The 27,376-nt window shown below is 43.9% G+C and overlaps 1 protein-coding gene and 1 long non-coding RNA gene across 2 annotated transcripts; both read left to right on the top strand.

Moving 5' to 3' along the window:
- Positions 1-193: 193 nt before the first annotated feature.
- LOC120914099 lies at positions 194-25,451 on the top strand. Its single transcript, XR_005743614.1, has 2 exons — positions 194-383; positions 25,390-25,451. It is a non-coding gene; the product is annotated as an uncharacterized LOC120914099 (long non-coding RNA).
- Positions 25,452-25,456: 5 nt separating this feature from the next.
- Positions 25,457-25,876, top strand: LOC120914592 (cysteine-rich tail protein 1-like). Its single transcript, XM_040325273.1, has one exon. It carries the CDS (start codon positions 25,457-25,459, stop codon positions 25,874-25,876), a length of 420 nt encoding a protein of 139 aa, XP_040181207.1.
- The last annotated feature ends 1,500 nt before the right edge of the window (positions 25,877-27,376 follow it).

Genomic DNA, 27,376 nt, shown 5'->3' with positions numbered 1-27,376 from the left:
ATGTAAATGGGACTTCTTTTATCTTCCCTGACTGGGCCAAATCCTTCTTCATTTGGGTCTCACACACTCCCCCTCCCAGACACTGCAGATCACAGTGGGAGGGTCTCAGCAACATGGGCAGTCCTGTCCATTCAGAAAGCAGCTTGCAGGACTGGGTGTGGCCAAATGCTCTCTGACAAACTACAAGCTTGTGAACCAGCAATGATGATGCTGTAACCACACCCCCTGCACCATTTATTCATGAGACTGTAGTGCAAGCAGGCACAAGCTCATTGAGAAAGACAACTGCTCTGAATTCAGGAACAGTGCAGCATTGTTGCCACACCATCACAGGAAGTCGGTGGACTTCGCTTGCAGGATCAACAGGTATTTGTGAGAAAACGGTAAGTGCAGATGCATTACAATTACTGTAGGTGCTGTAGCACATATTTTTAACGTGAGACCAAAGTTGTATAAATATAGAGTCTGTGGGTTAGAGCTTCTGTGTTTTACTTACCATTTGTGTACCTATTAAGGAAATTTCTACTCACTTTCTGTTACACAGGAAGAAATGGAAAAATGTTATGACAGGGACACAAACAGAGTAGAGTAGGGAAGGGTTAGAATATCTGAGCCATTCTGCCACAGTAGGACCACAATCCCTACTTGGTATGGTTGTCACTGGGACAGGAAGTGAGTTAAATAGCCCCATTGGAGTCAGACACAGAAAAAATGTGACAAAAATGTAAACTTTTCCCCCTTCTAAAATTGTCTGCTAGGAGTTAATAAATACAGTTGGAGCAGTTCTTCAGAAAGTATTTATTATAGATCCAAGCACCTTTCTGCGTGGTGGATCCTGTTGTTTCAGCTTCTAATGTTTGACGTCTTGAATGATCACAGTGTCATATTTTCATGACTGCCAAAAGATACCACAGAGGGAAATCAGGTTAATGTGTCTCCACCGGGAGTGACACACTGTCTTATCTTCTTCAGAAGTTACATATTAATACATAGGAATGTCCAAGGAAATCTGAACGCAGAGAAATGTGCTGCCACTGCGCTCCTCCTGAAAATGCTAGTTGACTGGCTGGCATGCTGATCCAGTGAGTCCCTGATCTGCAGTGAAAGGGGCTTTTGCCAAGCATTCACTGGTGGAGAATCCTCCAGGTGTTTTAATTGACAGCTACTTTTTTTTTTCACCTGCAATTACCTACTCATTCCTTAAAGTGGTTGCAAACCCAACCAGACAACTTGCACCTACAGGTAAGCCTAGATTAAGGCTTATCTGTAGGGTCAAGAAATATCTCCTTAACCCAAACGGTTAAGGAGATATTTGCAGAAAACACTGCACCTATGTCTACGGCGATACAAGGAAGACACTCCGAGGGGACATGGCGGAGGAGGAGAACGAGGAGCGCTACAGGTGCTTCGATCTTAAAGCGGTAGTTCACCCTAAGTGTCAACATTGTACCATAAAATCAGGCATTGTAGCGCGAGCTACAGTATGCCTGTCTCAAATTTTTTATCCCCGTACTCACAGTGTACTGGTACATTATAGATTCCGACTCCCGCGGGGAATGGGCGTGCCTATGGAGAGGGAGGATGATTGACAGCCGGCTCTGGCACGTCACGCTCCCCGAAGACAGCCGGAGTAGGTCTCGGCTCTTCACGGCGCCTGCGCACAGGCTATGCGCAGGCGCCGTGAAGAGCCAAGCCTATTTTGGCTATTTCCGGAGAAGCGTGATGCGCCAGAGCCGGCCGTCAATCACCTTCGATCTGGATTGGAACGCCCATTCCCCGTGGGGAGTCGGAATCGTCTATGTACGATTACACAGTGAGTATTTTTTTTTCTTGTTTATAGGGTGAACCCCCGCTTTAAGTAAGTGAGCTAGGGCTAGATTCAGGTAGGGGCGCGCATAGTTACGGCGGCGCAGCGTATCGTATTTACGCTACGCCGCCGTAAGTTAGAGAGGCAAGTGCTGTATTCACAAAGCACTTGCCTTCTAAATTACGGCGGCGTAGCGTAAATGGGGCCGGCGTAAGCGCGCCTAATTCAAATGAGGATGTGGGGGGCGTGTTTTATGTATATGAAGTGTGACCTGACGTGATTGACGTTTTTTAAGAACGGCGCATGCGCCGTCCGTGTACATATCACAGTGTGCATTGCAGCTAAGTACGCCGCACGGACGTATTGGTTTCGACGTGGACGTAAATTACGTCCAGCCCTATTCACGGACGACTTACGCAAACGACCTAAAATTTTCAAATTTCGACGCGGGAACGATGGCCATACTTAACATTACTAGTCCAGCTATTTGATGGAATAACTTTACGCCTGAAAATGCCTTATGTAAACGGCGTATCTGTACTGCGTTGGCCAGGCATACGTTCGTGAATCGGTGTATCTAGTGATTTACATATTCTACGCCGAACACAATGGAAGCGCCACCTAGCGGCCAGCCTAAAAATTACACTTTAAGATACGACGGTGTAAGACACTTACGCCGCTCGTATCTTAGCCTAATTTAAGCGTATCTGGTTTCCAGAATACGCTTAAATTTGCGTCTGCGCAGATTCCGAGTTAGGTCAGCGTATCTACTGATACGCCGGCCTAACTCTTACTGAATCTAGCTATAAGGCTTACCTGTAGGTGCAAGAAATATCTCCTTAACCTAAACGGTTAAGGAGATATTTGCAGAAAACACTGCACCTGTGTCTACCTATGCAGAAAATATTTGCAGAAAACACTGCACCTATGTCTACGGCGCATGCGATACGGCGATACAAGAAAGACACTCCGAGGGGACATGGCGGAGGAGGAGAACGAGGAGCGCTTCGGGTGCTTCGATCTCAAGTAAGTGCCACATAATGAGCTAGTATGCTATGCATACTAGCTCATTATGCCTTTTTCTTGCAGTTTTTTTTTTTACAGGAACATTTTTTTAAGTGCTTGAAGAGGAAGTAAGCCTGCAAGAGAAAGGCATAATGAGCTAGTATGCATAGCAGGGTGTGCCAAGATGGGCATCAGGATGTCCAAGCTGACAGTAACGGCTCTGCCCACTGAGGCCGCCTGCCCACTGAGGTGGCCCGATCCGCTTACTGAACACCACCCACCCTCCCCGCCCACTGAATCCACTACGCCCACTGAGGTGGCCCGATCTGCCTACTGACGCAGCCCACCCTCTCCGCCCACTGAGTCCGCTCGCCACCGGCCAAGTATCGGGTCAGACATCGGGAGCATTTGTGCAGTACTCGCACAAATGCTTGGTATCGGTCCCAATATCACGGGGAGAAATCGAATGTGTGGATGGGGGATTGGATCTTTTTGTTTTTTGGGACTCATCTATGGGCTGTTTTAGCCTTAATCTGGATTGTTCTGTTTTATTCTGTAGTGTTCTGATGATATCCATGCACTCTTGAGGGCGACAGAAACAAAAGCAGAACCATTCGCCTGCTTAAAAAAAAAAAAAAAAAGCACATTGCAGATCACAGCACAAGTCTGGGCGTGTTTTGTGACAGGATTAAAATTCCGCAGTTCCGCAAAAAGAAAACACATAAAAAAAAAAAACTATAACTTTAATGTAGTTTTAAAATATGACCTATTTACACCGCTGTCTGGATCAGCCCCTGTCTGGGGAAAACATGAGCTCCGCTACTGCCAATGTCTGTGCTACAATACTGACTTAGGCCCCCCGTTACAGTATGACGCATGACACCAGCCGTTGCACACATGTGCATTCTTGTTATTTTATTTTGCACATTGTCACCCTACACATTCATTTCACTGGGTTTCCATATGCATGACAAATGCGGCAGAGTAGCCCATGCACCTACGTCAGCTTCAAGCAGTGTGCGTTTTTTTTTTTTTTTAACAGCTGCATTTGTCACGTGAAAAACTGGGAGACTGCCTGCCGCATTTGGGGTGTCAGTAACAATGAATTGCACCGCAATCACAACATGGTTTTTGCACGTTTCTGAAAATTGCGCAATTTAGCACGTATTCACAAGAAGCAATAGTGTGAATGCAGCCTCGGAGGAAGGTGGGTTTCAGGCACATTTTGCATTTTTAATTCCACGCTTTTGATGCGTTTTTGCCAGTGGCGGCTGGTTGTAATTCTTTTTGCACCCACAGCCACCCGGGCAGGGCAACGCTTCACCCGGGTGACAAGCTACGGGCATCACGGACGGCTTCCCTTTCCCCTGCTCTCCTCCGCGGGCATCACGCCGGCTTCCGTCTCCTTCCTCCTCGGCGGCCAATCTGAATGCTTCTCTTTTCGGCCAATCAGCAAACAGGTCTCAGACACACTTCCTGATTGGCCGGGAGGAGAATCTGTGTGAAAATAGCAAATATTCATTCGCAATTGTACCGGGTGGGCTCAGTTCGCAGTGCTCTTCGCCCCAAAGCCCACCCTTTTTTGAAGCCTATTGGAGCCTCTGGCCCTAATCACGTGCTTCAAAAAAAAAAAACCTCCATGGGAATCCATGCGTCCAGCGTCCTGCATGTAGGGTGACCACGTGTCCCGTATTGCCTGGGACAGTCCCGCATGTTAAATCAAACAGATTGTTTTTTTCGAGGGATCGTGTGTTTTTCTACTCGTCTATGGCCTGCTTTAGTACTGTAACAATTAGTAGAAGACAGCTCCAGGTAAAAAAAACAATCCCTCAGGACCAGTTCACGTCACATTCCAAATACATCGGTGCAGTCAGTTCCAGAAAAAAAAGTAGAACATTCTTCATTTTTTTTGCACTGAGCTGTACTGCAAAAACGCACCTAAATGCAGCAAAAACGCACTGGAGCACACATGTCCTTATTTAAGGTTAAGAAAAAACATGAGGAAAAAATCACTGGACCGCATCAAAAATGCACCAAAAAAGTGTGAACTGGCCCTTAACGTGAAGGAAAAAAAAGGGGGGGGGGGGTGCACTGGAACACACATGGCCCCATTTAAGCCCCATTTCATGCAAAGCATGAAAAATTCACCGGAAATGCGCATGCAGAAATGCACCTGGAACTCATCCGGACTGCGTTTCTATGGTGTAAACTGGCCCCTAGGCCATATATATATACACTTATGCACTTTTAGCGTGTTTTCAGTTTTGCAGAAACACACTACAGTCCATTTAACATGGGTCCTATGAATGTAGTTCACATCTATGCGTTTTATGGAAAGGGCCAGGGACTTTTTTCTGGTTTTTGGTTCCATAGACTTCAATGGCTCAAAAGCGTTTATTAAAAAATGCAAACTGCAATCTGCATAGGTGTGAACAAAACAGAGGGGGGGGGTGCATCAGAATGAACATGTCCCCATTAAGGGTGGAAAAAAAAAAAAGGGAAAATAATGTACCGCAAAGCATCAAAAATGCATTAAAAAATATATAACGGAAATGCGCATGCAGAAATGCATCCGGACTGCGTTTCTATGGTTTGAATTGGCCCTTAAGGTGAAGAAAAAAGGAGGTGAAAATGCACTGGAAACGCATCAAACAGATCTTCATCCCACTGTATTCCTAATTTTGTGCCTTGTGAAGCCGGCTACGCAGGAGGTTCAGGAGGGAATTTCGATCCATGTATGGGCTAGCTGTGGTCAGTCTATTGGTCAGCTTGTGTACAACCAGTCTGTTGGGTTTTTCCTGAACGACCTGTGCCACCAGCAACACTGATCATTGTATTCTGCCGACGGGGAAAGTTCCCTGCTGTGAGAATACAATAGCTCAGCAGGAAGGATTCAACCCATCCCATCCACATTGAATGCGTGGATGGGGGGAATCAGATTAATTTTTTTATCCCCTTCCCACCGAGCGTTCAGCTTTTGGGGGTTATACCGCGATCATACCATAATCCCAGTACCGTTGTTTAGAGCAGATGATTGGCTATCCAGCCGTTTGGTTGTTATACCGGAGGACCTCTGACCGGGCCTCCTGTCCCACCGGGAGACCCGGTCCACGATCAGTCGCTTCCAGTGCATTAAAGTCTCCTGAATGTAAACACGGAAGCGACGTCACAACGTCACTTCCGGTTTACTTGGCTGCCAATGGGTCCGGTTTAAAAAAAAAATACACAGTATTCAGAATCGCTATTTTCAGCGATCTGAATACTTTGAAGTGCAAAGGAGGGATGGGGGGTCTTTTAGACCCCCCATCCCTCCATAAAGAGTACCTACCTACTTCCGTATGTGTTTTCTTTGCTGCGCGAGCTCGCAGGGACACCTTACATTTTTTTTTTCTTATTTTTTTTTTTTTTTATAATATAAATTGTGTTAAAAATAAATAAATAAAATGTGTTCACTTTTATGGCTGTCACAAGGAATGTAAACATCCCTTGTGACAGTAAAAGGTGGTACCTATTACTGTCACAAGGGATGTTTACATTCCTTGTGACAGCCATAAAAGTGAACACATTTTATTTAATTTTTTAACACAATTTTATATTATAAAAAAAAAAAAAAGAAAACAAAATGTAAATGTAAATGTAAATAAAATAAATAAGAAAAAAATTAAAAATTTAAAGCACCCCCGTCCCCGCGCAGCAAAGAAAACACATACGGAAGTTGCACCCGCATATGTAAACAGTGTTCAAATCACACATGTGAGGTATCGCCACGATCGTCAGAGCGAGAGCAATAATTCTAGCACTGGACCTTCTCTGTAACTCTAACCTGGTAACCGTAAAAAAAAAAATTAAAGCGTCGCCTATGGAGATTTTTAGTTTCCCGTAGTTTGTCGCCATTCCACGAGTGTGTGCAATTATAAAGCGTGACATGTTTGGTATCTATTTACTCGGCGTAACATCATCTTTCACATTATACAAATTGGACTAACTTTACTTTTTCATTTATTTTTTTTTAATTCATGAAAGTCTTTTTCCCAAAAAGTTGCGTTTTAAAACACCGCTGCACAAATACCATGTGACATAAAATATCGCAACAATCGCCATTTTATTCTCTAGATTCTCTGCTAATATATATATATATATATATATATATATATATATATAAACGTTGGACGACGCTGTATGCAAACGCGCAAATACGCATGGATACGCACGTCAAAACGCCGGAAAAAACGACCAAATAAGCTACGCTCAGGTGTGAATGCAGCCTAAGTCCTGGTCAGTTTGATGCAAGCAAGGTATTCTTAATATATGGAGTACTTATTTTGTAACAAACACAAACAAAACAAAAACAAACACAACAAGTAATAAGGAAAAAGGAGCTCACACTACAATGCTTACAGTGCATGTTATAATCTGACAATACCATCAACTTTAGATGTGCCTAAACTGTAAGATGATGACCTACCTAAATCCATTCAATCTGTATCCAATCAGGCACACCCTTGTACTGCGTAGTTGTTGGCAGATCTAAAGTAGATTGTACAATCAGATGGTAATGTGTGTGGTAAGCTGAAGGTGCAGACCAGCTCTTAGGCTCGATTCACACCTATGCATGTTGCTTTTGAGAGTTTTTGCAATGCTTTTTGCGATGCTTGCTGCGTTTTTTGACGTGCGTTTTTACCGCGATTTTACCGTGATTTGCGTTTTGCGTTTTTTTTTTAGCCAGTAATTTTATTTTTTTTACATTTCCTTTAACAACCAGCTATAAACAGGTTAAAAAATTAATTTAAAAAAATGCAAATCGCGGCAAAATGCGTTTTGGATGCAGGTCCATTGAATTCTATTACATGCAAAACGCTGCTTTTTGCTGGGAAAAAAGTCCCCGACCCTTTCCAAAAACGCAGAGGCACAAAAAAGCATTGATGTGAACATGTTCCATAGGAACCCATGTTAAAAAAATTCCCTTCATTTCTTCAAAATGCATAAAAAAAAGCATTAGTGTGAATGGAGCCTTACCTACTGACAGCATACAGAGGGTTGGGGGGGGGGGGGGGGCTGTATATACACTATATTACCAAAAGTATTGGGACGCCTGCCTTTACACACACATGAACTTTAATGGAATCCCAGTCTTAGCCTGTAGGGTTCAATATTGAGTTGGCCCTCCCTTTGCAGCTATAACAGCTTTAACTCCACAATGTTTAGGAGTGTGTCTATGGGAATGTTTGACCATTCTTCCAGAAGAGCATTTGTGAGGTCAGGCACTGATGTTGGATGAGAAGGCCTGGCTCTATTTCATCCCAAAGGTGTTCTGTTGGGTTGAGGTCAGGACTCTGTGCGGGCCAGTCAAGTTCCTCCACCCCAAACTCACTCATCCATGTCTTTATGGACCTTGTTTCCTTGTCATGTTGGAACAGGTAGGATCATCCCCAAACTCATACCTCCAAACTTTTTGAGATGGGAATGAGGGACATCTATTAGCAAAAGTATGCAGGCATAGGACACACCCTTTGCCACGCCAACTTCTTTTTTTCACCTCGTCGTAGTGTTGTACGTCACAGTGTTCACAACGCTTGAAAGTTCAGAGAACATTTGTGTGACCGTGTGTATGCAAGCCAAGCTTGAGTGAAATTCTGTCGGAAAAACCATCCAACTTTTTTTTCCGACGGAAATCCCGCTCGTGTGTACAGGGCACATGTGTTCGGAATTATTATTTTAAGTCTATAAAAATGCCGACATTTTCAATATTAATATCATTTATTAAGTGGTTGCTTTTCAGTTCCTTTTGATCGTCTTGGTGATTAAAATCTGATTGAAATTGCCACATCTATGGCCGTCATAATTCTACAGACGTCATTTTCCAGGCAAGTTTATTCAGATTTATTTCTCTGGGCAACGCAGACAGTTTTTAGCTGAGATCCTGAAATCCTGGTTTGTTTCCTGGTGGATGAGCTGTGATGGTTATCAGAGGAGCGCCCATCGCCTCCTCCCTCCACCCAGGTGGGGCTTGCAGGCTCATTTGAATTGTCAATAAGTGGCCCTGGCACTGTAGAGTCAGCTATGTGAAACCTGTATGTCACACCCAGCCTGATACTGGCTCCCCTCCCCCTGACGGAGAAAACTCAGCAGGTGCAACACTTTCCAAGCACACTTCTCTCCACATTCACAGGGACGCTCCTTCCAGATCTCCTCGTCTTCTCCAACCGGATCCAGGATCCTCTTTCCACCTGGATCCAGGATCCCCCTCCACTCAGAACCAGTATCCCCCCACCCAGAACCAGTATCCTCTTTCCACCCAAGTCCAGGATCCCCTTTCCACCCAGATCCAGGATCCCCTTTCCACCCGGATCCAGGATCCCCTTTCCACCCAGATCCAGTATCCTCCCCCTCCACCCAGATCCAGGATCCCCTTTCCACCCGGATCCAGGATCCCCCTCCACCCAGAGTCTGCTGCTTATGGATCTAGACTAGTCCTGGAATGATCACAGTACAGGTAAGTCCACTTTGAACCCACCTGAGCTGAGCAGTTACACCTGACATTCTGGCTGTTCAAAGGTTTCCCTATTTGGGAATGTTGGGTTTAGCTTAGTTCCAGGCAACGACGGAAGCTGACCCTTGGCTCCCCAGGTAAACAATGAGCAAGGTGACTTTGGTGGGCTCTCACGGTCCTGGAGGTGTACTATGAGGTCTTTATCCTACAGGACATTGGCGCTTGGTGACCTTTGTCCCGGCATGAAATCATTTTCTCCTTTTTATTTTTTTTTGTACTATGATCGGTCCAAAGACTCGTTTTATTGGCTGTAAAGTCATTAATCTTTCAGAGACTTTGGGCTGTACCCATATGGATGTATCAAGAACTTTCTAGGCCACACCTGTTGTCAGATTGTGGGGGGGGGGATACATTAGTTGTATGTGGAAGTAAAGGTCTGTGTATGTTAATTGATTGGGTGTTTTTTGTAATTGATCACAATTTAATGTCGCGCCTCCCCCCCCCCCCTTTTTTTTTTTTCTCTGCCCCCCTGCCCATTAGAACCTCATCAAATTATTGGAGCTGTTGGCAGACCTTGCCATTCACCATTCTAGTTTGACTTTAAGCCCAGTCTGACTGCTTTGATAATCGTCCCCATGGTGGTAATTGCCAATATCGATTTGTTTTTGTGATTTTTTTTTTTTTAATACACGCACCTTTTTTTTTTTTTTAATACACGCACCTTTTTTTTTTTTTTTTTTCTCAAACAATAGGTGCTGGAATTCAACTACGGCCCCCCAAAACCCCCCCTTACCTTACACACACCATCCAAATCACATCTAATAGTGGGTGTGGTCAGTCAAATTTCATGAACAGTAGGAGGGTCTTAAAAGGGCATTAAAGTGGGGGTTCACCCAAAAAAAAAAATTCTAACATTACATTGAGCCGAGTTGTGGGAATGACATTAGGCTGTTTTTTTTTTTTTTTTTATTTCCTTGCCGTACATACCGTTTTATCTATATTTTCACCGCGGCTTCCGGGTATGTAATCTGCGGGACTGGGCGTTCCTATTTCACATGTTAATTGATTGACAGGCTTCCGACCGGCGCATACAGTGCGTCACGAGTTGCCGAAAGTAGTCGGACTGCGAGTCGGCTCTATACGGCGCCTGCGCACCGACGTTCGGCTTCTTTCGGCAACTCGTAACTAAGGATGAGCTCTGGCGTGTTCGCATAGAACACGTGCAGAGCCCGCCAGGAAGTGTGCACAGCGCTGCGCTAATAACAGTCAGGGAGACATTTCACGATCCCTGCAGGCGAGCATCGGGAAATGTTTCCCTGGCTGTGATTAGCGCAGCGCCGTGCACACTTCCTGGCAGGCTCTGCACGTGTTATATGCGAACACGCCAGAGCTCATCCTTACTCGTGACGCGCTGTATGCGCCGGTCGGAAGCATGTCAATCAACATGTGAATAGGAACGCCCAGTCCCGCAGATGACATACCCAGAAGCCGCGGTGAAAATATAGATAAAACGGTATGTACGGTAAGGAAATAAAAAAAAAACAGCCTAATGTCATTCTCTCAACTCGGCTCAATGTAATGTTAGAATTTTTTTTTTTGGGTGAACCCCCGCTTTAAATACCAGGATTGCATTACACACAGAGTGCAGAGCTGTCACTTGTAAACACAGAAACCGGACTTCTGTGTTTACAAGTGATTGTGGTGAGCAGTCCCACCCAAGATTCTGAGCCAGAGGTGGTGGAACTGAGTTCCCCCTGGAAAAAAAAGCCCTGTGTATGTATCTATATCTATCTATCTTTTTTTTTGGTAATCTAAATCCCAGTTGGCGTAGTTCTCATGGGGGAAATAAAAATGACACTAAACAGTATTCCTATTCTCCAAAATCAATCCTTACACTCTTAATGCCCCTGAAGAAGAAGAGAGAGGGGAGATATATGTACACTACCAGTTCCTAGTCCATCTCAGGGGTGACTGAGCAAGAGGATGGCTACATTCCTACATCCAGAGGGACCACCGAAGTTGGATCACATCAGCAGGAAAAAAGGAATTTGGAGAAAGCTGAGCGTAATAGAAGGTCCTTGTCTGATTTAAGAATACATACCGTATTTATCGGGGTATTGCGCGCTCCGGCGTATAGCACGCACCCCTAAAGTGGACCCGACATTCCTGTAAAAAAACATTTTAGTACTTACAGTTTTGGTGTCTGCGGCCTCGTCGGGTCCGGCGTCCGTCTGCGGCTTCGGGTGTCCTCTTCGTCGGGTCCGGCGTCCTCCCCGCTTTCCCGCGCCAAGTTTGAATACTGCGCCGGCATATACCAAGCGCAGTACACTCGTGTATAGTCGGGCAGGCTCGGCTACTCTCATGCTCACGTCCTGTACGTCCAGGACGTGAGCATGAGAGGAGCCGAGCCTGCCCGACTATACACGAGTGTACTGCGCTCGGTATATGCCGGCGCAGTATTCAAACTCGGCGCGGGAAAGCGGGTATCGGCATATACCGAGCACCCACGATTTTGCACTGATTTTCAGGGCAAAAAAGTGCGCGGTATACGCCGATAAATACGGTAACTTGTATGTTAGTTTAGGGCCCGTTCACACCACATGCAGTCCGATGCGTTTTTTTTTTCTGCATCAAAAACGCATGGAAAGTTAGGTTATAAGGTTTCAAATGGCATAGTTCACACCAGTGTGGCCAGTTCCAGGGGAAAAATGTAGACCATGCTGCATTTTTCCTGCACTGGAATGCGGTACAATCGTGCATGCAGAAATGGATCTTGTGTGTGTGTGTGTGTGTGTGTGTGTGTGTGTGTGTTTTTGTTTTTTTGTGGACCCCATTGTCCACTTTAATGTACCCACAGACATGAAGCCGCAATCAGAATTCAATGATTCTGTAGAACAGTTGTATACACGTGCACAGATTTCACTGACCATTCATACAATGAAGAAAAAAAGTATTTGATCCCCCTGCTGTTTTTGTACGTTTTGCCCACTGACAAATGATCAGTCTATCATTTTAATGGTAGGTTTATTTTGACAGCGAGAGACAGAAAACCAACAAAAATATTCAGAAAAAAGTTCTAAATTGATTTGCTTTTTAATAAGTGAAATAAGTATTTGACCCCCCCCCCCTATGAATCAGCAAGATTTTCTGTCTTGTATACAGGTAACAAGCTGAGATTAGGAGCACTCTCTTAACTACTTAAGTCCTGGACCATTTTGTTGCTAAAGGACCTGGCCCCTTTTTGCGATTCGGCACTGCGTCACTTTAACTGACAATTGCGCGGTCGTGCAACGTGGCTCCCAAACAAAATTTATGTCTTTTTATTTTTTTTCACAAATAGCGCTTTCTTTTGGTGGTATTTGATCACCTCTGCGGTTTTGATTTTTGCCCTAAACACAAAAATAGAGCGCCAATTTTGAAAAAAAATCTATTTTTTTTACATATCCCCCAAAAATATATTAAAAAAAACATATTTTTTTACCATAGTTTAGGCCGATACGTATTCTTCTACATATTTTTGGTAAAAAAAAATCGTAATAAGCGTTTATTGATTGGTTTGCACAAAAGTTATAGCGTTTACAAAATAGGGGGTAGTTTTATGGCACTTTTATTAAAGTGGTAGTAAAGTCTGTACTGCCACTTTTACCTACAGGTAAGCCTATAATAAGGCCCCTTTCACATTGAGGAGTTTTTCAGGCGGTAAAGCGCTAAAAATAGCGCTGCTATCCCGCCTGAAAAACTCCTGCACTGCAGACTCAATGTGAAAGCCCGAGGGCTTTCACACTGAGGCGATGCGCTGGCGGGAGACAAAAAAATCTCCTGTCAGCAGCATCTTTGGAGCGGTGAGAGGAGCGGCATGTATACCGCTCCTTCACCGCTCCTTCCCATTGAAAACAATGGGAACCGCGGCAATACCGCCCGCAATGCGCCTCTATAGAGGCGCATTGCGGGCGATATTAACTCTTTATCGGCCGCTAGCGGGGGTTAATACCGCACCGCTAGCGGCTGATACCCGTGGCAATTCCGGCGGTATAGCGCCACTATTTTTAGCGGCGTTATACCGCCACCGCAGCTCCCGCCCCAGTCTGAAAGGGGCCTAAGGCTTACCTGAAGGTATAAAGAATATCTCCTAAACCTGTACGGTTTAGGAGATATTCCTCCCCGCAATGCGCCGCTGATTGCAGCGGCGCATGCGAAGGGGGGATCCTCGGCTAAAGGGCCGGCAGCCACCAGACCTTGCCGAAGAGAAGTCTCCTGCGCGCATGCGCGGGAGTGACAACATCGCCGCTCCAGCCAATCACATCGCTGGAGCGGCGATACCCAGAAGACACGCCGAGGAATGATGACATCTCCCTCGGCGTGGACCAGGTAAGTTCCTCTCACCTCGTTCCAAGGTAAGTATTTCATAATCGGCTAGTATGCGGTGCATACTAGCTGATTATGGCTTTTGCTTTTCAGGTTTAAAAAAAAAAGACAGCAGGTAGACAACCGCTTTAATATATATAATATATTTTTTTTTTACTAGTAATGGCGGCGATCATCCTTTTTTTTTTTTTTTTTTGTAACTGTGACATTATGGCGGACACTTCGGACACTTGTGACACCATTTTGGGACCATTGTAATTTTTACAGCGATCAGTGCTATAAAAATGCACTGATTACTGTGAAAATGACACTGACAGTGAAGGGGTTAATCTGTAGGGGGCGCTGAAGGGGTTAAGTGTGACCTAAGGAAGTGATTCTGACTGTGTGGGGGTGTGGCTTGGTGTGTGACGTCACTGATCGTCATTCACTATGACAGGGAGCAGACGATCAGTGACACTCTCACTAGGAAGCTCATTTGTAGATACAGTATTTTTTTTATCAACAGGATGGCTGATAAGATAGTACAGCCAACCTTCTTTTCCCGGTGCCCAAACACCTGCCAAGCAGGAGGGCTGGCTGTACTGCCTTGTGGATCCCCCTGCAGCACCCTCTGGCTTTTCCTCCTCCTTCACCCTCTGGCTACAGTGGGATCAGTTTTAGGATCTGCGCCCCCTTCCATCTGCTGTCAGGCCCCCCTATGTGGATTCCTTTCCTGAATGAACACAGTGAGCAATCTGTACAGAACGCGCCTGGTTCCATTCATCACTGGAGCATAGTAAACTGTAAAAAAAATAACTTTTAAACATTTTAAAAATTCTAAAAAATAACAAATGTAGTTTTTCTTTCTGAAGAGCAGTTGGCACCTTTTCTTCAAGCCAAGCCCGAACACTTTTTAGTGGCGCATGGCAAAAAAATGTAATGGTAAACGCTGTGGACTCTGATGTAAGAAGGTTTCTGCTCGTCAAACCTCCCACTTGCATGTTTTAAGCCTTCCCCCTTAAATTAGGGTTTCCAAAGCCCCCCCTTACATCTGAGTCCCTTTTTACCTTAGTGTACCCACTCGCTCTGATGGAGGGGGTACACTTTAGTCACAGACATTGGATGGTGAGGCTCGGGTATCGCTACCTTTCATCCGCGATATATCTGCTGAGCTTCAAATTTCCAGCCCACACATCCATTTCCTGAGACACAGAATGCAGTGCATAGGAGTGTGGGTGGGCAGACAAAAGGGTAGGGGGAGTAGCAGTAAATCAAGCCCTCCTCGTGTCCATTTTTGGGGATGGGGGGTCTGTGCACCCCCTAAGCACTGCATGGTTGTGGTACTCGGTTATTTGAAGAGCCACAGACCATAAGGGACTGGGGAATCTGTGTCCCTTTCCCTGTCTCAAAGGGGAGATGTCAGAGGTCTGTTTGGACCCCCTGGTATCTCACCAAAGCCCCCCAACAGGGCTGATTAAAAAAAAAATATAGCAATAAATAGAAAAAAATTATTATTGTAAAAAAAAAACACACACTGACACTGTCCAATCCCCCCCCCCCCCCTGTAAAATGCCATCTTGCTACACCCCACACTAAACTTGTATGTTACCACGCATGCATCAAACTCTTATCGAGCATGCGCGGGTTTACCTGGGACAGTTAAGCATACAGGCGACCGGTTTTCTCATCAGGAAACACTCTGCCGGAAAACCCGATGAGATAATGGAGAGCAGGTTCTCGGCAGTTTTCATGCTGGGAAAACCGGTCGTGTGTACCAGGCTTAAAGCGGAGGTTCACCCAAAAAACAAGTATATAACATTACATTCAGTATACCTTTTTTTTGGGGGGGGTGTACAAATGGTATTATCAGCATTTTCCTCCAGGCTTCCGGGTACTCACTCCGCCCATATGATTGATGTCCCTGAGAAAAACTCCCACCGGCAGATGAGGTGCGTCATCACTTTCCGAAAATAGCCGAACTGTGAGTCGGCTCTATACGGCGCCTGCGCACCGACTAGGAGCCGTGTAGAGCTGACTGCGCAGGTGCCGTATAGAGCCGACTCGCAGTTCGGCTATTTTCGGAAAGTCATGATGCGCCTTATCCGCCGGTGGGAGTTTTTCTCAGGCACGTCAATCATATGGGCGAAGTCCCAGATGACATTGCGGCACTGCACAGGAACGCCCAGTCCCGCGGGAGCGAGTACCCGGAAGCCTGGAGGAAAATACAGATTAATACCGTATTTACCCCCCCCCCCCCAAAAAAAAAACCATACTGTACATGTTTGAGGTATACTGAATGCAATGTTATATACTTGTTTTTTGGGTGAACCTCCGCTTTAAAGCCTCAATTGTAAGATTCTCTACAGTTTGGACAAATCTGCATATTTTCAAAGTGGACAATAATGCAACACGGTCCTACTAAGGTTACACGTAGTTATCAGCATACGTTATATTAGTAGGTCCTTCACATAAAGCAGGCTGTCATTTTTGCATTGTTGGTCCTTTGAGATGGATTAGTGTAAATATGAGCTGCCTGTAATTCCTGGCAAATCCCAGATTGTCACAGAGCCCGAAGGTAGGACTGCATATGCCACGTCCCGTGTAGGCCTCTGTAGAGTACTGCCAGTTTTCCAGTACCAAAGCTCAGAGTTTTTTTTTGTTTTGTTTTGTTTTGTTTGTTTTGTTTTGTTTTACACATCCTGCACTTGTTTGGTTAGCCAACAGAGCATCTTCAATCATCGTATACGTTTTGTATGGGCTTTGATTTTATGCATGTTAACTGTAAAAGCCTTATTTGTGTAGAATATCTGAAAGTCCTAGACTGCTGCTGGGTGCCACCATCTTTGATGTGATATCAGAAGCTCCAGCAGACTGAGTTGTGACTCTCTAAAGAACATTGGGGTTCCTCCAGAGGTTGCTAGGGGTTTTTTTAAGCAATTTTTACCTCTAAAGTAAGTTACCACTTGCATCCAGTGATCTTTTCAGCTTTCAGGACATTTTACCCACTGGCCATCAATCAAGGCCCCTTTCATACGGGCTGGATCTGGTTTTGCTCTGCACAGGATCTGTCACTGATCCCCTGCTAAGCTGAGTGGAGCTGCTGGGTGACCGGTCCGTGTCTGCTCCACTTATACAGAGCGGACACAGACACAGCCTGCTGTCTTCTATGAGCAGTCGGATGTAAACAGACCTGCTGTCTGTTTACACCTGACTGCCCTTGGATCTGGCCAGATGGAAGGGAATGGATCCACCTTCCCTTTGTTTTTGCTGGATCGGGTCATATTGGAGGTAGCCGGGTGTAAACATACACAAGTCTGTTTACATCCGACTGCCCAAAGAGGAAAATGTAGAGTTCGATCAGGTCTGCCTGGACCTGACCAGACTGCCTGTGTGAAAGGAGCCTAAGAACAGGGGCGGACTGACAACTCATGGGGCCCCCGGGCAATAGAAGATTATGGGGCCCCTGGGCTTACAGATGGCCACCACACCAGGAGGCAGTGCAGAGGCGGGGCAGCTAAAATCTCAGGATTTTCACATCAAAAGCATGTCGGTTTCGGACACATCAGGGACAGATGTAAAAAAAACACAGATTTTTACACACTGTCCCTGGTTTTACTAAGCCTGGCAACCCTGATGGGTCCCCCCAGTGGCATGAGGCCCTCGGGCAGTGCCCAAGTGACTCAATGGTCAGTCCGCCCCTGCCTAAGAAGCAGTTTCCCCTTTGATCACGATGCTAAGGTACACTAAGCTGTGGGTATAGTCATTTATTAGGTGGTGTTCCCTGAGACCTGATTTTTATATTGAGGGCTCCTCTGTGTTAAAAAGGCTGCTCTATATTCCCCTTTTTGCTTTTTCCTGCAATTATTTTGGTGGCAGGGTCTCTAAAGTCCCATACATGCTGGGTGACATTGGACGGGATAAAACTGTCCACCAATGACTTTTTTTCAAAAATGTTAGGGCACAGGTAAAGCTGATGCCGCTGGTAGGTGCCAAGATGATAAATAGGAGGATTCTAGCATTAATGGTGCATAATTATACGTTTGGCTATAATAAGATGTATATTTTTGTATTGGGTTGCTTTTGGATTTTTTTACAAATAGGCCATGGTATTAACATAATGGAGTGAACATTTTTTTTTATTTTTTTTCTGTGACGAGTGACACATACTGCGAGCCCCCCCCCCCCCCAAATTTTGCGCCCGGGGCCTAGGCCCCCCTCGCACCCCCCACGCTATGCCACTGGTCTCTAGACCTAGATTGGGAGTGTTTTGTAGTTGTGGGAGAAAAGGGAGTGTGGATGAGCTCAGCCACTTCAAAAGTTTATAATTTATCTTTCAGAGGTCTAATCACTGTCTAATGAGCTGGGCGTTTGTTTGTGGCCATAAAACAGTCATGAGGAAGAGACCTTGGCCTCTCCACTAGTTATGTTAACTGTTACTGTAAATCTGACACTTGTATTATTTTGATATAGACAACATTCCAGGAACTTGTCAGCAGTGAGACATGTACTGAAGATATGTTGTGTGTCTCCTCCCAGCTATTCACCATGATCTCAATGATTCTTATACCTTCATAGCCACAATTCACTTCATCATTGGACTCTAGATATGCAAATAGATATGTTTCAACCGCTGGTTACTCGACAAATATACAACAGTGATTTTTTTTTTTTTTACGTCTGCCGTCTGCTCTGTGAAACTTTTTTGTATGACAGAAAAGCTATTTATTTTCTTTTTTTGTCCCATGCAATCTCCTGTGGTTAATCTCCTAGGCTTCGCTTTGCATACACCTTCTGGCCATGGTACATCACCTTTCCCAGAGAGCGGTGTCATTATCAAGCTCTCGAGTTATGTTACGGATGGAATAGGTTACCTGCCAGGTGGATCTGTTACATGAAATCTTCCTGCTATGTATATCTGTGTTGCCGATGGCTAGAAAGGGCAAAGACCCTTTGATATGAGCAGGAAAGCATTTATGGATGTGTGTGCGGGTATTTTATTTATATATATATATATATATATATATATATATATATATATATATATATATATATATATATATATATATCTCTCTCTATCTCTACGTGTGTAATAGTCGTCAAATATGGAGCAGGAGGAAAAATGCATAAGTGACCTCATAGGTTGCACACTCCTTTAAAAATAAGAGTTCCCCTTTTAACTGTTAAAAATCAGAACCTCAAAATCAAAGATTTATTGCACACTGGAAGCTTTCAACAACTAACCCTGTATTCTGTACTGGTCATTCTATGACACCTGTTCATCATATCTGTGGCTTGCAAGGCTCCATGTCAGACTATCCCTAATCGTGAAAGGTGTGTATGTGTCGGCATGGAGAGTAGCAACTCGCAGAGCTGGGCTTCCCTCCTGATGAGATACTGTAGCTTGGGACCAATTCTTCTAGAATATAATGGCCGCTGTGAGATGGAGTGATAAATGTCTGGGTACTACCGGTATGTATTGGCAACATGAACATTATAATGGTGTACGACAGGGCTCGACAAATCCCGGTCGCCATGGCGACTAGAAATGGCCTCCTGGCGACTTGGCTTGGAAGGTGGGCAAAAAAAAATAAAATTTTTTTTTTTTTTTGTGAAGTCCCCAGCTCTTCCTTGTGTAAGCTGGCGCCATCTGGTGGTGGACGTTGGTATTACAAGTTAAGCATTACAAGTTAAACAGCAATTCTAATGTAATTTTTTACTATTTTCACTGCCATCTTCTTCCCTCTAATTAGAACCCCCAAACATTATATATATTTTTCATCCTAACACCCTAGAGAATAAAATGGCGATCGTTGCAATACTTTCTGTCACGCCGTATTTGCGCAGCGGTCTTACAAGCACTTTTTTGGAAAAAAATTACACTTTTTTTTTTATTAAAAAATAAGACAACAGTAAAGTTATCCCCATTTTTTTTTTTTATATTATGAAAGATAATGTTACGCCGAATAAATTCATACCCAACATGTCACGCTTCAAATTTGCATCCGCTCGTGGAATGCCGACAAACTTTTACCCTTTAAAATCTTCATAGGCGACGTTTAAAAAAATCTACAGGTTGCATGTTTTGAGTTACAGAGGAGGTCTAGAGCTAGAATTATTGCTCTCGCTCTACCAATCGCGGCGATGCCTCACATGTGTGGTTTGAACACCGTTTACATATGCGGGCGCTGCTCACGTATGTGTTCGTTCTGCGCGCGAGTTCGTCGGGACGGGGTGCGTTTTATGGCTCCTAACTTTTTTAGCTGGCTCCTAGATTCCAAGCAAATTTGTCAAACCCTGGGGTACGAGTATGGGGGCAAGGGCAAGGCAGCCAATTGTTTGGGCCCTACATAGCTAGGAAATACATTCCAGAACAGTGCTGCTGAGCTACTGAATCAAACTCTTGTCTTCCATACCATAGAAAAATTATCAATTCAAGAACAGAGCCTTTGGGGTTCTGCAAATGCTAGTGGAACATCAACTGGACATCATGCTGACTTTTACTGATCAGCGTGGCATATTCCATGTTTTCTTCAGAAAAGGTCTCCTTTTACGTTTGTTATTGTGTAGTGTGGCCTTGCGGCAGCCCTGCTGTACACATAATTTGGGGTTCCACTCAGGGCCGGATTAACATAGTGGCTATTGGAGCTGCAGCTCCAGGCCCTTTCCTCAAGATAGGCCCATTTGCCCAAAAAAAAAAACGAATTCGAGAATTGTAGCTCGGCGACCAGGGGTCACAGAGACTACACATTTGGGAAGTATGTAGCTGAACACCCACCCCATCACTGCTCAAAATATGGGGCACCTATTTATGGTTCCGGTGATACGGGGCTGCTTGCGCAGCCTGGCAGAAGTTACATACAGAGCGGCCAGTTTAAATACAAGCTGACACACTCTGCAGCAGACTGAGATCACAGGGCTTATAATAATGATTTGTATATTACGTATGGTAATTAGCCCCTTGCCACCCAGGCCAATTATGACACTTCTCTCCTACACGTAAAAATCATCTTTTTTTTTTTTTTTTTGCTAGAAAATTACTCAAAACCCCCAAACATATATATATATATATTTTTTTTTTTACACTAAAGTTAGCACAATTTATTTTTGTATACTAAGCGATGCTTAATTTTTTTTTTTGTTACAGAGGAGGTCTAGTCCTAGAATTATTGCTCTCGCTCTAACAATCGTGGCGTATGTAACCTGTGTGTATCTGGCTCTGATACTAGCCAGGGCCTTCCCAGGGACTGACTAGTATCTCTCCCCAGCCTGTCCCCACACACCCTCTCACCTGCTGACCTGTGGATGGGGAAACAACTCCTGCAGTGTTATTGTGTTCTGCCTGTGAGTACAATGATCAGTGTTGCGAACTATAGGTGGCAGCACTGATTGTTTTGGGAAAAACCTGACAGGCTGGTTGTACTCAAGTCCGATAATAGATTGACTTGTGTAAAACCAGCTAGCCCATACATAGATCGACTATGGCTGGTCTCTGCTTAATTAGCGTAATTTCAATCCATGTATGACCCGCTTAACCACTACTCAGTCCCTAAATATCCTTCCACAAACCTTTTACATTTTTCCTTCCCAGATTCCTTCATTCTCCTCACCTTTAGGGTTTATGATCGCAAGTAACAATAAAACCTGGGGAATGCCCAGGGAAAAACCAAGCCTTCTTACCGACCAGCCTGCAGAACAACCAAATTAACCTGTCTAACAGTATGCGTTAAAAACAGGGGTTTTGTCCGCACGCATTTGCAAACGCATGCGTGAGCCACAGAGCCGTGCCAAGGCCCCTTTTTAATCTGTGGTCCTAACTCTAAACAATGAGTGTCCCCACAATGGAGGAACATGCTTTCACAAGGCTCTAGTGTTTTGCTTGGTCCCAAATTTTTGAAGACGGTTGTGCACTGGACACGTTGTTTAGTGGCCCAATTGATCCCGCCAGCTGCAGCCAGGGTATCGGAAGATTTTGTTCCTGCCTGGAGAAAGTTGTCCTCTTCAGATGTCCGAGAACAAGCCCCATAGACCGAATTTAATAATGCAACTAATACAAGAACATTAAGCATCGTTTACTCCAAATGGACAGGTGCTGACATCACCAAAGTGGGAAAAATCTTTTTATTTGCCAAAATCTACAAGGGCCCAGAACAATTTCCAGTTAACCATGCTGTGCCTCGGCACTTGTGGTTGAGGCTGCCTCATAACCACCCCCTTTCCCCTCCAACGCTCTTTGTACCTTGAACATACCATGCTTCCAACTCCTCCTCCTTTTTTGATTATATATATATATATATATATATATATATATATATATATATATATATATATATATATATATATATATATATATATATATATATATATATATATATATATATATATATATATTTATACTTTTTTTTTTTTTGGAGCAAGCATTCTTTGCCTTTTTTGTTTTTCTTCTGTTATTCCTATCCCCTTTGTATAAACCAACACCGTATTTTAAGCAGCTAGGAATATTAGTAAGAGTGTTGGGAGGAACAAAGCAATTTGCTGCAATAAAATTATGAGTTGCGTGAAGGTTTTGGAATGATGTCACTCTGCCCTACATACCAGTCATGCTTACAATACATGGCTACAACCCTATACAAATATAAAATAATGACTAATTGTAGCCATTAGTCAATAATAATAAAACATTGATATGCTACTTTTGGGTACTTGTCTCAATTCATTTGGGTGTCGGCCTTCAGTGCAGGAAAAAACAAATGTTATTGTGCCAGTGACGTCAAAGTAAGGAGTAGAGCCTGCAGACAACGTACATATATAATCACATTTAAATATAGAATGAAGTGTTTTTTTTTTATTAAGAACATTTTACACATGTTTTGCAGTAAAGTGTTTGTGAACCTATAGAACTAAGTCTATGCCAGACCCTCTATTAGAGCCTGGCATAGCACACTGTACATGTCTTTAACCACTTCAGCCCCGGACCATATTGCTGGTCAAAGACCAGAGCACTTTTTGCGATTCGGCGCTGCGTCGCTTTAACTGACAATTGCGCAGTCGTGCGACGTGGCTCCCAAACAAAATTGGCGTCCTTTTTTTTTACCACAAATAGAGCTTTCTTTTGGTGGTATTTGATCACCTCTGTGGTTTTTATTTTTTGCGCTATAATCCAAAAATTGAGCAACAATATTGAAAAAAAAATATATTTTTTACTTTTTGCTATAATAAATATCCCCCAAAAATATATAAAAAAACACAATTTTTGTTTCCTCAGTTTAGGCCGATACGTATTCTTCTACATATTTTTCGTAAAAAAAAATTTGCAATAATCGTTTATTGATTGGTTTGTGCAAAAGTTATAGCGTTTACAAAATAGGGGGTAGTTTTTTGGCATTTTTATTAATATTTTTTTTTTTTACTAGTAATGGCGGCGATCAGCTATATATTTTTTTTTTTTCCGGTACTGCTACATTATGGCAGACACTTTTGACACATTTTTGGGACCATTGGCATTTTTATAGCGATCAGTGCTATAAAAATGCATTGGGTTACTATAAAAATGCCACTGGCAGGGAAGGAGTTAAGTATGTTCCCTGGGTGTGTTCTAACTGTAGGGGGGGTGGACTCACTAGAGGAAATGACTGATCGCTGTTCATATATTGTATGAACAGACGGTCAGGCATTTCTCCCCTGTCAGGCCCGGGAGCTGTGTTTACACACACAGCTCCCGGGCCTCGCTCTGTAACGAGCGATCGCGGGTGCCCGGCGGAGATCGCGCCCGCCGGAGATGACTTGTAGCTACGTGATCTCGCCCAGCAGAGCTGACCTGCCTCCCTAAAACTGCGGCGGCTGGTCGGCAAGCAGTTAAAAAAAAAAACTAGCTTTGTAAATAGCATTTTTAGAGTGATCTTCAGGCCAGTCACATGACTCGTGGCCGCTCTATACCTCTGATGGGTACTGCAGGAGGGGCCATGATCTCCCTCTGACGTCACAAGGGGAGATCACATGGCCGATCAGCCTCTCCTGCAGTAGCCCTGGAAACCGGCTGAGAGTCGCATAAATCCGTATTTACAACGCTCGTTTTTCTAAAATGCATGTACAGTGTGCAGGCTATAATCGAGGGGCTGGCATAGAGCATTGAGAATTTTTTAATGTATAATAGCGGCAGGGCGGAGATAAGCACAGGCATGGAAGGAGGGGGAGAGATGCAGTGCTGTGGATGACCAAGGGACGTAAATTGACCACGGTTGTCATAGAGGGCATACAGGAAGTGGCAGGATCAGGTAGTGGTGTAGTGGGTTTTGATATTATTTTTTGTGTGTGTATCTGCCTTTGAAACCACCTAGGATTCTGACATCATCTCCCTCTTAGGCTCCATTCACACCTAGGCGTTTTTACGCCCGACGCTATTGCAGCCTGCAATACGCTGGAGGGGTGATTTAACATTGTCGGCTATGGAGATGGTTCACATCTCCACGCCGAAACGCCGTACGCCTGAAGCTCAAAACAAGTCCCGGACCCTTTTTTTCAGGCGGCATTCGGCGTTCGGCATAGCCGGCAATGTTTCAATCACCCCTCCGGCGTATTGTAGGCTAAAAACAACGCATTTTGTCGCGGCAAATCGTGGGACAGAAACGCCGCAATTTGTCGCGGCAAATGGTACAATACGCCGCGTTCAGGTGTGAATGCAGCCTAATGCTCCTGGGAAATGTGTGTCATCATTTCCCAGGATGCAGTGCGCTGTCCAATTATCACTCCCCATCCAAGACTTCCAGGAAGTAAGTGCTTGTAAGCTTCACAATGCCCACAAGCAAAATGACAACGGTGTAGACATAGTTCTATAAACTATCTTTTTTAAATATCTATGCGGATCGGCGGCGGATTGTAAAATAGTAAGTGGAACGGATTTATATTATAAAAACGCAGGATGAAAGGACATACATTTAAAAAATTCTACTTGTGGTTGGAACTCCGCTTTAAGTGAGCAGACTGCACTTAAAGCAGACCAGTGAGTTGGGACTTCTCTTGCGATCTCTGTTTTTTTTTTTAAATGCTATGTGTATCCCAAACCTCCTTACTATGTGCTGTGTCACTAGGACAACCACTATGGAGGACCTCGTAATGACGCATGGAAACGGCCTTCTTAGCCCCAGAAAAAATATCAGCTGACTGGCTCTTTGGTTTTGCTGTTTTTCAGAGTCTCTGACCTCAAGCAGGGTCTGCATGCTTGTTGTATAATATATATTGTGTATATATAACTCGCACTATTGAAACTAATGACTTGGTATGACAACCAAGCAGCTAACGTTTTTCAAAAGAAAAGTACAGAAGTGGCACATTTCATATTCTCCCATGCCAGATTTTCAATAGGAAATATTGGCTAGGGTTTGTTTTTAATTTTGAATCCTCGAACTTTTAGAGCCGGTTCACACAGGGGCGGCACGACTTCGGGGGCGACTCGGCCAGGCGACATGAAAAATGACTTCTGTATAGAAGTCAATGCAGGTCGCCCCCGAAGTAGTACAAGAACCTTTTTCTAAGTCGGAGCGACTTGCGTCGCTCCTATTAGAACGGTTCTATTCACTAGAATGGGACGCGACTTGTCAGGCGGCTGCGTCGCCTGACGAGTCGCCCCAGTGTGAACCGGGTCTTAGAGGTGTGTGTGTGTGTGTGTGTGTGTGTGTGTTTTTTTTTTTATTATTATTATTTATTATTATTATGTACCTGTGATTTAATATATTTTATTTCTTCCTAGGTGGTATTAATTTGAAACACTTTACTGCGTACAGAAGATAAACTTTTGAATCCTTCCACCTTTAAAAATGGACAAGGGAGCCAGCATCGCAAATCCCTATGCCGGGGTCAATCTACCTCGAGCACAACTCAAGAGCAGCTTTGTCCGGAACGCTATTGGCGAGGACCTCGATGGGGTAGTTATTACAAACCCCTCAGCAGTACCAAGCTACCCCAGCTACTCGACACCAGACAGGGTGAACATCCAACCCCCAATGTCTGCTTCGTGGGAGGGCAACAAAATCCACACCCAAGATTCATGGAGGCGACCATATAATCCATACGCCTCTGACAAGTCCCAAAATGGAGGTCACCCAACTTCCATGTACACCGTTGATCTGGACAAACAATACACCTCGGCGCCTCCAAAATATGAAGAAAAACCTTGTTGCTGCTATCCCTGTTGCAAGTGTTGTTCATGTTGTCGAAATTCTTGTGTCATCTCTTAAAAGCCTTCTCTTAAACTTGGTCTAGCCAAGCGGTGACTTACCCTCTGAGCAACAAAACAAAAAGACTTCCCAAAGTGATTGAGGAGCAGAGAACGTCTGCAAGTTTTTGTTGGTTTAAAACTTTTAAACTTAAGATCTCTAAAAATCCCCCAATTATTATAATTTTTTTTTTTTTTTTTTACATGGGATTCTTGTTAAGGTGATCCCATTTTGTGCAATCACAAGGGGCTGGTCTGCCTCCACTGGGTATGATCAGTTGCCAAATAGTCCAAGACTTTAAAATAAGAGAATCGTTTTCTGAATTGTTGGATCAAGTTTGTAGTGTTCTTAATGCCAAGGCACATGTTTTTAGCTGGTACAATCCTTGTTTTTGTTTATTAATCTACACTATGATCACTAAATACTACTTGCACTTCTATAATGTGTGCAGTAATCCATATGGGGCACTTAGGTGGCTAAATTATTGATGCCTCTTGGTAATCTGATTCATTTAAATATGAAATATTGACAGTATTTAATGTCTTACATTCAACACTCCGGTAGCAGATCAGATATTTAATGTCTGGCTCAGATCTGCAAGATGAAGGAACTATTTTTAATGAGGGTTAAAATTTAAGAAGGAATTCATGAAGTTGGTAAATTTTTCTGCTGTACTTTTCTATAAGGAAAATTCGAACATACAGTTCTGAGTTATGTACGCTTTAGAACTCGTGTACGCAAATGTTTTAACAGTAGAGCTGACAGTTTGTTGTTGGGTATAACTTGCTGCAAAGTTTAAAAATTGTGGAACCTTTGTATTGTCCAGGCACCCTTTGACTGTTAGACATGCATCTACTCCCGTCAAATTCTTTGATGGAACTTACTTGTGATGTGGTAACAGCTCAACCAAGTATGATATATTTATTTAAAATTTTTGGGGGTAAAAGTTGTTATAAATAAAACACAATGGAACCTGTTTTTTATTGTTAAATCCACCCTTTCACTAGTCTGATACAATCTAGGTGCAAGCACCCTGTACAAGATTTATACCTGTCGGGCAGGTAGCAACTCCAATCTACACTCTGCTCATGTGTAATGGCTGCCACTGGCATCCTTCAGTTGTGTTGGATGCTTGGTTCCGTCTGCTGGCCTCTATACCATTAGTTAGAACTCCTGGTCCCCAGCTGAATGCCATGGTTTCATTTACAAGCCTCTGTCACTACTGGGTCTTTTAGAGGATGGCAGATGGAACCACAGCACTCAACAAAGCACAAGGCATTTAACACACTTGGATATTTCAGATGCCAACAGCAGACATAGCTGTTGAACAGAGTGAAAATTGGAAGGTAATTGTAACTAATCTTTTACATGGTACTTGTGCCTTCACTATATTTTGTGTTTTTTCCAGACTATCGAGAGGGTCACTTTTGAAGACGTTAACCCAAATGAGAATACACATCTAGTCCTGTTAAGAGTCTCGATATAACTAAATGTAGATGTAACTGCCAAAAAATTGTCAGT

Source organism: Rana temporaria, chromosome 9 (assembly GCF_905171775.1).
Source record: "Rana temporaria chromosome 9, aRanTem1.1, whole genome shotgun sequence".
In the NCBI taxonomy this organism is placed as follows: domain Eukaryota; kingdom Metazoa; phylum Chordata; class Amphibia; order Anura; family Ranidae; genus Rana; species Rana temporaria.
Note: the sequence above shows the minus strand (reverse complement) of the source record. Positions and strands in the feature narration are given on the sequence as shown.

Coding starts and splice junctions, on each gene's coding strand:
- LOC120914592 (XM_040325273.1), top strand. CDS start 25,457: ATGGACAAGGGAGCCAGCATCGCAAATCCCTATGCCGGGGTCAATCTA.